At 44.3% G+C, this 14,804-nt stretch overlaps 1 protein-coding gene across 3 annotated transcripts in view; it reads left to right on the top strand.

The window, feature by feature from the left end:
• Window positions 1–433: 433 nt before the first annotated feature.
• lmx1bb (LIM homeobox transcription factor 1, beta b) overlaps window positions 434–14,804 on the top strand; it is a gene marked incomplete at both ends in the record, with an annotated part of 60,956 nt that continues 46,585 nt past the window's right edge. The window contains 3 exons of one of the 3 annotated variants that reach the window (XM_083644998.1): window positions 434–566; window positions 2,754–2,876; window positions 3,413–3,599. In XM_083644998.1, coding sequence (XP_083501124.1) covers window positions 560–566; window positions 2,754–2,876; window positions 3,413–3,599 — 317 coding nt within the window. Of the gene's footprint in view, window positions 567–2,737; window positions 2,877–3,412; window positions 3,600–14,804 lie in introns of those variants that run through there. The other 2 variants (XM_083644996.1, XM_083644997.1) reach the window with 2 other exon arrangements.

Here is a 14,804-nt window from a genome sequence, read left to right as displayed (position 1 = left end):
ACCCCGTGCTGATAGGCCTATAGCTTTTGTGAAGAAATGATAAATAATGAAAATAATGGCCCTATAGCTGCCCTATATTGCTCACTTTCACAGCTATGGCATATAATACACCAACAACAACAACAACAAAGAAATCACTACCACTATCCCAACCAGCAAAATGTGTTGAAAAGACTGCTTTCCCAGTCGTCTATTCTACGTCTATTTTTTGTGTCATATAATATGATCATATGGACTAGAGCCTATACTGTTTAGTTATATTTTGCTATAGTGATCTCGTCTATGGCTTGGCTATATTAAGCTGCGCGATATTTGGAAGTTTTGCTGTGAAATGTGTGTATTTAAAATCTAAGATTTGATTGCCGGATTAAGATATTTCCCTTAATGCATTGTGCGTTGTAGCCCCCTTCTCTCTAACTTCAGCTATTCGCCCAGTGAACAGCAGAGGGCAACGCCAACAAAACAGCCCACAATCTATTCTCTGTTTTCCAAACTGGGCTACAGGTCATCGCCTTGATGCTTCACAAAGGACATCAGAAACATGTAGTTAGGCCTATGGATGGAAGGTAAATACCGCATATGCTAAACTGGGCTAAAGCATGAACTAAATCAATTATGTCAAATATAGTACAGTTTTTTGTATTATTCATATAAGTTTATATTGTAGACTGTGTGATATAATTAATTAGTAGGCTACTATTAGTATTCTCATGATTATAATAAGCTATTAGTATGATTATTATTATATTGTTGTTGTTGCTGTTGTTTTTGTTGTTTCCTTACAGGACTGTTGCTGATATCAGAAGCTATTCAGGCTACTATGTTGCTGTCAAAGTTACAGGCAAGCCTTGAGTAGGCTAATTATCTTCATTGTTGAGCAGCAGGTAGCTTTGTGTTAAATACCAAAAGCCTCTAGCAGCCTGCAGTCCACAGCTGATGTCAAATCTAACATGCAGCAACATTGCCATATCTTTCCTCCAAACCCATGGGCTCTCATATTTGTGTCAAATCCAAAACTATTTGCCTAGGCCTGTAGCTTTTTAAACAAGTTAATATTGATAAGAGCCATCTGACTCCCAGCGTGAAATGGATGACATCGCGAAATCCTATTAGCGCCCCTCTAATTTCAGACAGGCCTCAGTAGCTACAGTATTCCTCACCTTTGCAAACGGCTGACTTTTCGCACACATCTCGGTGAACCACAGAGCACATTACTGATCACATTCAGCAGCTGGATATTATTATTGCTTATTGCCTGACCATAAAGCTTACTGAACACAAATGCTTCCAACGCCCATGTTTTTTTCTTCTTCTTATTATTGTTTGTTTTTAGGATGGAGAGCGGTTATTTTCTTACCCTTTAAATTCTGTATTCTAGGTCCCGCAGATGGGATGAATTGAGAAATTGATTAATAACTCATTAGGGGAGTTTGCCTATTTTCTTTTTCAGTTTGCCTATTATTCTCGATGCGGCGCTGTTTCATAAATGTGTTCAAAATCTGTGCATAATGTTATTTATTTCTTATTATTATTTGCCTATTTCTTGTCGGAATTAGACGAAAATGCATGTTTGTGTGTCTCTTATGCATCATCTCAGAGCCTGGACAGGCCGCTGTTATCGCCGCTGATCACCAGGTGCATCAGTTGAAGGAGGTAGCAGCTCCGACACAATACACAAAAGACTCGAGCAAGTCAAGCATATGATGCTCCAGCAGACCTAGGACCCTCTGTATGTTTCTCCACCATGGAAAATATTACAATTTAAGATAAAGAAAGTTTGGCAGCAAATGCATGCATTCACATCATAATTTTTTTTAATTCAATAAAGAAAGAAAGAAATAGAATTGATATATCACTGCAGCATATTTTGTAGAAGGCGCATGCAATTTGAAAATTAATGATATGTCTCATGATAATATGATAAGCCTATAATATGTTTAAATAATAATAGAACAGAATATGGGTTTAAATAGAGCTTTGTATTATTGCTATTATTGTTATTAGTAGGCCTACAGCGTTGTTTTTAGGGCATGTCATGTCAATCCATGCCCATAAAAAATATCTAGAATTTTTCTACTGAGTCTTCTTCACGGTTAACTGTCCCTGCGTGTTGTTATTGGACTGCGTGGAGTGCACTGTACTCTGCACCAATAGCATCCCAATGGCAGTGAACGGCCGGGCTGAAAAAAGTGTGGCAGTCCATGCAGTCAGTCAGGAGGGGGAGGATCCACCGCTTCAAGCTCGATCTCAGACTTTTTGCAGCGGCAGGGGCACGAACAGCCCTCTCTAAACTTCCCAGAGTTACTGTCTGTCTGTCGGGACACTTTTCACTCTCATATCTTTGGATTTGTTGTCATTTTTTGCCCTTCTTCTGCCTGGCTCAAACAGTTATTTCGTGAAGGAATCCGGCTTTCTCCCGTCGGCTTGCGGAACAGAAGATAACGTCCTGATCATAACAGGTGACTGTTCAGAGACTTTACCTCGTTTAATGTTGCTTTACTGTCTCCCCACGCTTCTCTGACATATCAGGGATTTATTTAGCCGGCCTAGACTGCGTTTACTTTGGCACTGCTGTGAGCATCAAAGGCGTTTTTTCTTTTTTCTTTTCTTCTTCTGTTAAGTTGATGTTTTTTGCGGAACTCGCACGGTTTCAACAGGTTTTACGCACAGCAGTGGTCTTCTCCCAGACAGTGTTGTGGCCGCATAGGATTTAGTAGTGAAGTCTGACGGTGTTCTTATGGATATTGCAACAGGTCTGGTGTCACTGGAGCGTCTCTCCACGGCAAAACAGTCCAAGGCGTGCATCATGTTGGACGGCATAAAAATTGAAGATCATCCCCTGCGATCGGGACAAGCCACGCTCGGAGTCATGCTCGGTAAGTCTTTATATGGGAGTTAAACCCCATTGAAAACACACATAGCATAACTTCAAGTTGAAATAGCCATTCCTGTCTGGATGCCATTATGCGTGCAGGCTCACTGTCCTTTCCTTTTTCCTTGACACGTTTAGCCTAATCTCCCTGGCAACCAGCGTGCTAAAACAATGACAAGTGTTTTTTATGTGGCAAACAAAAACAACGGGGACCAAATCAATAACAAATAGATTTATTCCCAATTGCTAAGGATATAGCATCATCCATGCATGTGTAATGACCCTGCCATCAAATGGCTGGATGAGTGATGCATGCTGTAGCATCTGGCTATAATATAGGCCATAGGCTAACGTTCATCCACTATAGCCTATATTGGTTTGGCCGAATAGCTATTCATCCAATTCCCAACTAATTGGGCTAGTTATAAATGAGTGCAGATTTATGTACTCGATGGCTTTTATCTGAGAATATTTACTGTGATTTTGGCCTTTTCTCCTGTTTTGTTCTGACGGGCCTATGCAATCCAAACGGCATTTTAGGGACTGAATGTCACCATCCCTCCATGTGTGAAGGATGCCAGCGGCCCATTTCAGACCGCTTCCTGATGAGAGTCAACGACTCCTCATGGCACGAAGAGTGTTTGCAGTGCACGGTGTGTCAACAGCCGCTCACCACCAGCTGTTACTTCAGAGAAAGGAAACTTTACTGCAAACACGACTACCAACAGTAAGGATTTCTGTCTGTCTGTCTGTTTGTCTGTCTGTCTGTCCTCATGTTTTGGCTGATTTGTGCGCTGACCAAGAAGTTCCTGCAGTGGCTCGGCTGCAGTTGGCCTATAGGCCTTCTTTAATGTGTCTCACTCACAGTGGGGGGGAAATGTCCATCTCAACATGTCATTTAATCCATGAAGTGTTAATTTGCTTAAAACAAGTGGGAAAATCTATAGGTGAGGAAAAATAAAAAAAAATATTATTATTATTAATAATAATAATAATAATAATATTATTATTATTAGCGTGTGTGTGTGTGTGTGTGTGTGTGTGTGTGTGTGTGTGTGTGTGTGTGTGTGTGTGTGTCATTTTACTGGCGCTATAGTGGCTCATTCTGCGGTATGTCAATGGTATGACACTTGTTTCTTAAAATTCCTGAAATAAGTGAAGCAGCATTTAGAGAGAGAGTATAGCCTCGCATCCCACTGGCAGAACTTAAAAAAAAAAAAAAAAAATCAGAGACTAAAAGATAGATCACACTGCTCGACGGTGATTGCATTAGTGGCTATTGTCATATTTATTGCAGTGAATATGCACGGTAGGCCATTTCCACTATTTCCACGGACAGTGAGTGCTTCACAATGGCGCCGGGTCCGTGCAGGCCCGAGAGTGTGGCATTTTGTCTCATTTGATCCCGCTCTCCGTCATCTTTTCTGCTTTTATATGCGGCCTTTCCCCAAAGAGTTTCAGATATTTTCAAAACAAGAAGAATGAATAATAAAAAAAATACATAAATAATAATAATAACAAATCAATAGGTTAATTCCTCACACACTGAACCTATAAGCAGCAGTTTAGATTTACTTTCTGATTTATGTCAATTAATAATTCAGTTGATAAAAACCCGATGCCCATTCACACTTTTGCGTTAACATTTTATATTACATTTATTTTATTTCCTCCATTTTATCGTTAATTTTTTGGGGCGGATTTGAGCTTGTTTTATTAAATTGTATTGGACTATTTATTTATTTTATTGTAAGCTATTTTATTTTTTGGTCTGCATGTGCGCGGGCCGCGGCTCAACAGTTTAACGCAGTGTATGAAAAACAACCATCCTTTAGAAGTTAGACCTGCACGCAAGGCTAAACATGAAGGGGGGGGAGAGTTAGTAAGGACAAATAATTAGGCCTAAAACTTCACACATTGATGCACGCAGCCATGCACGCACAGCATGTCAACTTTCGAGTTGAAAGAGTTCGAAACCATCTTATTATTTTTCCACCTGAAATGCGAGTTTAATTACAATAGCAAACTATTGTGATCAAATAGGCTATTTAGAATGGCATCGAGATAACAGCAGCAGCAGCAGCAACAACAACGAAAACAACAACAACAATAATAATAATAATAATGATAATAATAACAATAACGACAACAATAATAATATCAATTGTGCAATTGTGATCTGCCTTACTATAATAATAAATTATCATAATCATTTTGAAACTTTTGCATTCCAGAGTATGGGAGAAGCCAATTTAAAATTAATTCCAATTCCAAAATGAATTTATAAAAATACTTTTGCATGACAGTGATAAGCCAGAGAGTGAGATAAATTACTAAACTGAATTACTAAACTAGTAAATTATCACATTCCACTGGTAATGACCGAGCTAATCGAGAAACTGCTGATGCTAAGTCAGTGAAGGCTAAATGCTGAGGACTGTGCAGACTGTGTGCACCCTGGGGTGCCCCTGTGTTTCTCATTGCATGAGTGCTTTTCATGCTTGTCACTAAATTTTCAGCTTTTTGTGTCTGGGATTTTTAACAATTCTACTTCGATTACTAGGACATTATGGCTCTCTGCTAGATACCTTGCAACCAACAAAGAGTTACATCTATTGCCATGCGTGCCATTCATCCAGCTTTGTGACAGGAGTGTAGTCAGTTGATAACAATGGGAAATTCATAGCAGTAACTATGGGAGACCGGAGTCACGGCGTCACGGCTTAGAGGTGCTGGAAGCTGAGACAGTCCTTTCCCCCCGCCTGCCTGCCTCGATCACCACACCACATTATTTCTTTATTTATTTGTTTGTTTTGCGTGTGAAAGAAAGAAAGAAGGAAAGGAGAATCTATTTCCTAACCTCTTCCAAATAATATGTGGATTATGCCTTTGAAGTGCCATAGTTGCTCTTCCATTCTAAACTGGCCCCCTCTCTCTTTGCTACGGTAGTTTAAATGCTGTGAGCTTGTGTGGCATGTCTGAACATCCAAACACAACAACCTCTGCTGGGCGCCGGCCTGTTCTCACACACTGTTAGTCATCACACGTTCCATCTTTTAATTCTTCCTTCTACCCCTCTCTCTCTCGCTCTCTCTCTCTCTCCCTCTCTCTCTCTCTCTCTCTCTCTCTCCCTCTCTCTCTCCCTCTCTCTCTCCCTCTCTCTCTCTCTCTCTCTCTCTCTCTCCACCTCCATCCCTCCCAGGTTCACTGGAGGGGCTCCCCTTCACCTAGACAAAAAGTATCCCCGTTTTTCTTTTTTGTTTATTCCATTTGCATTGATGGGATACTTAAAGATGTAATTGGCACCTTTTTGACTTTTATGACACCCATTTAAGATGCATTTGTCAGCCCACAAACTGCTCTGGGCGGTGAAGAGAGCTCCTAGCCTTACAGAGGTCTATGTGCCTAATTACATTCCAACAGCAACTGATTCATGCCCCGTAATCAGCCTACAATAAATCAAGGAATTGGCAAGCGGTGTTTTTTCACACCTTTGGAACAGGTTTAAGTGCAGACAGGGGAAAACAGTTGTGTACTGTGCTATTAAACCCCCCACCAACACAGTTCAACACAACTTGCTCCATATAGTGCAATTATATAGTAACAAGATTGGATTTTATTAGCCTTTATCCCATATGTTTTCCTCTGTTTATATGTTATGCAGTTGACCTGTGTTTGTTTTTCACTGTCTTTTTACCGGCGTTGGACGTGAACATATTAGAATTTGTAGTGAATTTGTGTGAATGTGTGGGAAGATGGTGTGAATGTCTTGGGTCATGACAAGTCACATTTTTCTTCGAGATTTCATGCAAAAAAAAAAAAAAATCTAAGATGTTGTGATATCAGCTGAAATTCCCCCCAAAAAAGGGAAATCTTGAGGCTGAAATTTGACTACGTTTTGACATAGGGGGAAATACAACAATATCAGCGCTGCCTGCTGAGAGAGGATTTCAGAGCGAGTTTGATTGGTAAATAGGCCGAGTTGTCAGCTGGATGGGAGCTGCAGTGAGGGAGAACAAGCTGGAACGAGACGGGCGGTATGTAAAAGGTAGAGTGGAATTACACCACCCCCAGAGAGTTTGTTGTGCCCTGGTGTTTGGAGGTCAATTATACATCATTAGGAAGAGGGCGATCCTCTCCCCAGAGGGACCTTTCCTCTAACCAAGCAGATGGTTTGAAGGGACCCGTGTAATAAGGCTATCACTTGACCCAAGTGTTGGACAACACATCCTGTAATGGACTGCCTTGTTAGAGAATGCCATGTTCAAGCAGTGCAGCTCCATCTAAGCACAACATTAAGTAACTCTATTATACACAGACACTATGTGCTTTCGGTTGCTGCTGATCATAAACCATACATTCCAGGGTAGGATTTCTATTCTATTTTATTTTATTTTATTTTGTTTTGTTTTGTTTTGTTTTGTTTTGTTTTGTTTTGTTTTGTTTTGTTTTATTTATTTATTTATTTATTTATTTATTTATTTATTTATTTATTTATTTATTTAATGTATTTTTATTTAAGAAAAGCTTATATACATTACTGCCATAGCAAAATGCTATTTTAAAATGTTTTGTTTTGTAATGGATCCAAATACGTCAGTATGCAGATCCCCCCCCCCCAAATTTTTGCAATTCTCGTGCTGAAAGCAAAATGAAATTCAGGTTCCGGTTGTATGAATAGTAGAAAAACAGAGCGACGATGAAGCCATAAAGCTGCAGCTCCCAGGACCTGTCTGACTTCCCGTGTATTTCTCAGTGTTGGACGATCCCCTGGTGTGCTGAGAGGTGCTTTTTAGAACTGTTAGGAGTGCCCTCCTGTGAAATTGTTGTTTTTTAATTAGCTGTGCTCGGGACGCTGCAGCACTATGGTGGATAGATGCTGACGGCTGGGTTTCTGTGTTAGCTCACTGACTGTTTTACTCACTCCGGGACACTCCCGCGTGGCCTGGCACTTTGCGAACACACACACACACACACACACACACACACACACTGGATGTGCTTTGTATTGTCAACCTACTGTAGTCCCACAGTTTTGTAGTTAACTAAAGACTATCTGTCCTCCCAGTGTATTTCACCACATACCCCCACAGGTAACACTTTCAGTCAAGGTCATGTCTATAATGCATTACGAGCACATTCACAAGACATTATAATGCATTTATAAGGCTGTATAAAACTCTTCATACATGTTTATAATCATGCATGGCAACCTTATAACATGGTTTATAAAGTATTATAAGTGGTGGACATAATGTATTATAAGTTCAGCATTCATAATGTTTTATACCTCCAAACCGATAACAGTGTTTGAAAGAAGAATCTTTTTTGTTTTACACTTTACTTGCAGCCAGCAAATACTGCTCACAACTCCTCATAACTGTGTTATAGTATTATACAATTGCTAATAACCTTATAGTGCTGTCACTGTACTTAAAGCTTATAAAGTCGTGCTATAGCGTATTATTTATGTTTATTATAATACATTATGTCCACCACTTATAAAGAGTTTTATGAAGCCGTAAAAATGCATTATAATGTCTTATAAATGTGCTCATAATGCATTATACACACGACCTTCATAGAAAGTGTTACCCAACTGCACAGCTCTGTAGCTGATCCATGCCAGTAGGTGTGCGTGTTGTTTCCGTGGAAGATTTTCTAACTTCAAGCTACTTTGTTTCTAATTCTAGCTAAAAAATGATAAAATGTGTCTATAGTCACCTCTCTTGGGTAAATAAAGCAGGACCTCGACAGAGAGACAAAGCTAATGTTAGCAACGCTAAGCTAGATAATATTGCTTCAGCTTGCTGGAGTTTTTAGTGCTCGGCGAGGAGCTGCATGGCTGGAGCCGAGCTGGCCTCGTTCCTCTGTAAGGAAGTATTGGGTTTTATGTCAACATGGCTCAGCCTGTCCCTGCAGCATACTAGGATGCATCATCTGTCATCTCATGGCTAGGTAACCACCCCCCCTCATGCATTTTGACCTATTAAGGACCTGTTGGAATATTTATTTGCATCACTAACTACACGTTGTATTCACTTGCTTTCATCATATCCGGTCCGCAATTAGCCACTTTCAGTCATAAATATTTGATTAAACAGATCATTTTTGCACGAACACACGTACATACGAATAGTGCGCTGTTATACATTTTGACATGAGGCTTTTTGCATTTTTATCCCAGTAAACTATAGGTGAAACTGACTCCATCATTAAATCATTAGTGAATTCATCAAGGTTTGTTTTTGGAGAGGCACTTCCGATCTGTGTCTGTGTGCACGTGTGTTTTGGTAGGGATGCCTGGCGTGCACGTCTTTTGTGTGTGTGTGTGTGTGTGTGTGTGTGTGTGTGTGTGTGTGTGTGTGTGCGTGTGCGTGTGTGTGCGTGCGCGTGCGCGTGTGTCTGTGTCTGTGTCTGTGTGTGTGTCTGTGTGTGTGTGTGTGTGTGTGTGTGTGTGTGTGTGTGTGAGTTCACTTTGCAGGACGCTCCGTGAAGCCACAGAGGCTCAGGCAGTAATGCCCATCACCACTTTAAGGGCAGGCTGGTGGCTGGTGGATGTGGAAAGAGCTTCTCTGTGGCTTTGCTGAGGGGGAGCAGGAGAGCAGAATCTTGCACAGGGATCTGCCTGGTGTGCTCACATTACCCTGCATGATAGCAGAGGGGTGCGGAGCAACTCAAGCGTGCAATTTGTTGGTAGCCACAATTTAACCTCATCTCCTAAAGCCGGCTGTTAGGCAGCCAGTGGGACATGTCAGTCAGTGGGGAACGGTAATCAGTGACGGTGGAGAGGAGGGCTCGGGGCTCGCCAACGCCGCCATTTTCCTCGTCGGGCTCCAGGTCCGCGGGCCTTCAGGTTTATTTTCACAGCATGACAACTCTTCATAACAAAAAAGGGGAAGGCAACCACAAACCATTAAACGCAATTTGCAAATTAGATTTTGGCGAAATCTGTGAAATACCGTAATCGTTTTGAGGTTGTTAAAGTGGCCGAGCGAGAAATCCACGCACTCAGCAAATGCTTTCACTTTGGGATTTGCCAGAGTCATTGTTTAAATGAGGAGAATCTAAAAAATTTAACTAGCAGGCTTTTTTGCTAATCCAGGTGAGAAACTGACTGATTTTAGATATCGTTTACAATGTATTTGCGCAAGTGTGTAAACAATTTGACCACATAACCTCCTTCACAATTCTAAGTACGTCTCAGATCTGTTTGTCCGGATTGCTCCCGTGGAACTGGCTGGTTTTGGAAATAGTCCACACTTGTTCTCGAAGGCAGCCTGGTCGAACGTGCATGAGAAATGGAGACTCGCTCTCTTGCCGCTGGCTCACAGCATCGCTGCTGGCCCCAACTGTGTATATGTGATCCGGCTCCGGAATGTTTTTCCAACACGTAGGCTTTTCACAGATACACCAGAGAGGACTGGCATCACGGTGGCAAGTGCTGCATTCAGACTGTTGTGTGCCCAAGGCTCACTCTCACACTCACGTCACACATTCTGACTCGACATGGGAATCTGGGCAGAGCAGGGTATTTATCCACACAACACCCCGGGTTCTGTGAGGGTGTGGGCGAGTGTGTGTGTGTGTGTGTGTGTGTGTGTGTGTGTGTGTGTGTGTGTGTGTGTGTGCGCGTGTGTGTGCACTTGCATGTGTGCATATAGGCAATTTCCTCTGTTTCTCTCTCTCTCTTTCTTTGTCTCTTTCTTTTTCTCCTCTCTTTCCGCTCTCCCAGATTTAGACTAAATCGCTATATTTCAGCAACTCGCAAATCACTTCCTGTGGGAGTGGCTCAGTCGTTGCATGTCAAATTCGCCTGCCCCCTGACATCATTGGATAGTATCGGCATTTGTTGCAGCTACAACAAAACTAAACACATTTCTTTTGTCTTTTTTTTTTACCCCTTTTAATCTTCATCAAACGAGATTAGCCCCCCGAACGCCGGTGTTTCTGCCCAAAGTGACTGACAGAGATTTGCACTTTTATCATGAAGTGTGACACTAAGCCGAGCCACAGCTTTGTCTTGAATGGAGGGTCTGACGGAAACGCCGGCTCCTAATCCTTTTATTTGTGTCGGGGCCAGAAGGAGGGAAGAATGGCCCCTCGGCCCCTCCACACCCCGCCCGCCACAGCCAAGTGAGCAGGGGACTCATCTTATGTGGTCTGTGCACTCCAGCGGACGCATACACAGACACACACTCACACACACACACACACACACACACACACACACACACACACACACACACACACACACACACACACACACACACACACACACACACACACACACACACACACACACAGACATGCATGCACACACACACACACACACACACACACACACACACACACACACACACAGACATGCATGCACACACACACACACACACACACACACACACAGACATGCATGCACACACACACACACACACACATGCGCGCACACACAGAGACACATGCACTCACACACACATGCAGGCATGCACGCACACAAGCACGGATATGCACCAGTGTACAAGTGGCCATATTTGCACACTAGGGCTGGGCAACGTATTGATATTATAATGATATGGTGATATGAGACTAGATATCGTCTTAGATTTTGGATATAGTGATATAATGGCATGGCATAACCATACGTGTTGTCTTTTCCCGGTTTTAACGTTTTCTGAACTTACCAGCTTCTATTATTTTCCTTTACTCACTTAGTCGTTCTATCCACATTACTGATGATTATTTATCAAAAATCTCATTGCGTAAATGTTTTTGTTAAATAGTCATCCCTACAATATTGTTGCAATATCGTTATTTGCTCAAATATATTGTGATATTTGATTGATTTAGTAAAGGTACTTGTGACATCTGACATGTGGCTCTGACTCACAACTGAACATTTAGCCCACTTCATAGAAAACACACAGATATTATATTGTGTGTTGCCATTCAGCTTAAACATACCGAGATATGATGTCTGGTCCATATCGCCCAGCCCTAAGACACGCACGCATGCTATACTGCATGTTGGCCAACTCATGTCCAAAACACACACAAAGTCATATCAGTGTAGCTGCTCACACTAGAGCATGTGTCTGTACTCTGTACCTGCTCACACCAGAGCATGTGTCTGTACCTGCTCACACCAGAGCATGTGTCTGTACCTGCTCACACCAGAGCATGTGTCTGTACCTGCTCACAGCAGAGCATGTGTCTGTACTCTGTACCTGCTCACACCAGAGCATGTGTCTGTACCTGCTCACACCAGAGCATGTGTCTGTACTCTGTACCTGCTCACACCAGACCATGTGTCTGTACTCTGTACCTGCTCACACCAGAGCATGTGTCTGTACCTGCTCACACCAGAGCATGTGTCTGTACTCTGTACCTGCTCACACCAGAGCATGTGTCTGTACCTGCTCACACCAGACCATGTGTCTGTACCTGCTCACACCAGACCTTGTGTCTGTACTCTGTACCTGCTCACACCAGAGCATGTGTCTGTACCTGCTCACACCAGAGCATGTGTCTGTACCTGCTCACACCAGAGCATGTGTCTGTACTCTGTACCTGCTCACACCAGACCATGTGTCTGTACCTGCTCACACCAGAGCATGTGTCTGTACTCTGTACCTGCTCACACCAGAGCATGTGTCTGTACTCTGTACCTGCTCACACCAGAGCATGTGTCTGTACTCTGTACCTGCTCACACCAGAGCATGTGTCTGTACTCTGTACCTGCTCACACCAGAGCATGTGTCTGTACCTGCTCACACCAGACCATGTGTCCGTACCTGCTCACACCAGAGCATGTGTCTGTACTCTGTACCTGCTCACACCAGAGCATGTGTCTGTACTCTGTACCTGCTCACACCAGACCATGTGTCTGTACCTGCTCACACCAGAGCATGTGTCTGTACTCTGTACCTGCTCACACCAGAGCATGTGTCTGTACTCTGTACCTGCTCACACCAGAGCATGTGTCTGTACTCTGTACCTGCTCACACCAGAGCATGTGTCTGTACCTGCTCACACCAGACCATGTGTCCGTACCTGCTCACACCAGAGCATGTGTCTGTACTCTGTACCTGCTCACACCAGAGCATGTGTCTGTACTCTGTACCTGCTCACACCAGAGCATGTGTCTGTACTCTGTACCTGCTCACACCAGAGCATGTGTCTGTACTCTGTACCTGCTCACACCAGAGCATGTGTCTGTACTCTGTACCTGCTCACACCAGAGCATGTGTCTGTACTCTGTACCTGCTGACACCAGACCATGTGTCTGTACACCAGTCTGCCTGCGGGTGGTGCAGTAGCAGGAGGTCTCGGTCTAGGATGAGCTTAATCAAGTTTGCCGGTTCCCTGGTCGAGGGCCCAAACGCCGGCTTTTGTCTGCGGCTCCCGTGGTGGGTTCTTGGGGCTCCGGCTCCCTTTGTGTGCTGCACCCTGGTGGTAATCCATCTCCGGCGGGAGTTACCCCGGGGCACTTTATTTACTCATTCAACTGTTTGGAAGTCTGTTAGCCTGCAGATCAGCTGCGGTGAGACCAATGTGATTACTTTAACGCTGCAGCGCCGCGGATTCCTCGCCCGGCGTCGGGCCTCTCTCACCCCGAGCCGGGCCGCTCCACAGGTGGGAGGGAAAGGTCCGCCCCCGCCTCTGTCCTGTCCGCCCGCCTCTGTCCTGTTCATCGGCCCGCTTTGAGGGCCTGTCCAATATTGCACTTGTTTGGCTGTTGTGAAAATGTTGCATTAGGTATCGAAACCCCCCCCCCCCCCCACCCCATCCCACCAACCCACCCCACCCCACCACACACACACACACACACACACACACACACACACACACACACACACACACCCTCCGCCGCCTCCTAACCACCACCCCTTGAGGGAATTAAGCAGATTCTTTTGTTGCTCTCATTTCTGCCTGTTTATTATTTTCACTTGCCTTTCAAAAGATACACGGTCTCAGTTGCAGGGGGAGCAAGAGTTAACCTCTCGAGAACTGGAGCCAGTTTTTTCTCTCTCTCTGTCTTTGCACTTCTCCTTTACCCGGTAGATCATTATTCAAGTACCCCCGCCCCCCCCCCCCAAAAAAAGAAGATAGCAAGACTGTGGTGTCACCGTGTAAAAACTAACATCTTTGTTTTATTGCAAATCATGAGCTGGATTTGGTTTTCCATCTATCAACATGGGGCCGGAGGAGCCATGTATTTTGTGCCTAACCACTGCAGGCTGTCAGGCTCCTGGTATTGACTCTCCTCGCGGTGTGGCCGGGGAATATGGTTGAGATCAGCTGCCAGGACAGCGTGCAGAGCCCGCGAGAGCTCCCTAAACTCTCTGTTTTGAGCCGGCTGCTGATTGGTGATGGCTGCCTTGGCAAGAAAAATAACCCCCGTATGAAAACAGTGCGGATTGGGTTTCCGCACGTCCCACTGCCCGTCCTCTCCGGCCGCCCCCGCCCCCGCGCACCCCCCCCTCCCCCCCACTGCCCGTCCTCTCCGACCGCCCCCACCCCCCCACGGCACGGCTGGCCCGGCGCCCCCCCACGGCACGGCCAGCGTGATTTGTGCACGAGGTCACGTGACCCATGGAAGCTTCAAAAAGCAGCCAGGGGAAATATTGTGATGATCTCGATGGGGGAGTTGGAGGCAGAGATGACGGAGGCTCGGGAAGAGCAGGGCTAACCGGTGTAAGGCAGGGCAGATGTGGAGGATCTGCAGTGCGCTGGTGATGACAGCCGAGTGTGTGCCGAGTACAGAGGAGATGACTGCCCACCCTCTCCCCTCCCAGAGAGCTAGGACACAGACGCCATGTTCTCCCCGCACACTCAGGTGACGTACAGTGGAGAGAGCTGTGCGTTGGGGGATGGAAGGAGTTGCAATATAAGAGGCATTTCATCATTAGATGCCGTACCATGATACTGATCG

Source organism: Poromitra crassiceps (genome assembly GCF_964638095.1).
Source record: "Poromitra crassiceps genome assembly, chromosome: 10".
NCBI lineage: Eukaryota > Metazoa > Chordata > Actinopteri > Beryciformes > Melamphaidae > Poromitra > Poromitra crassiceps.
This window is presented reverse-complemented; position numbering and strand designations above follow the sequence as displayed.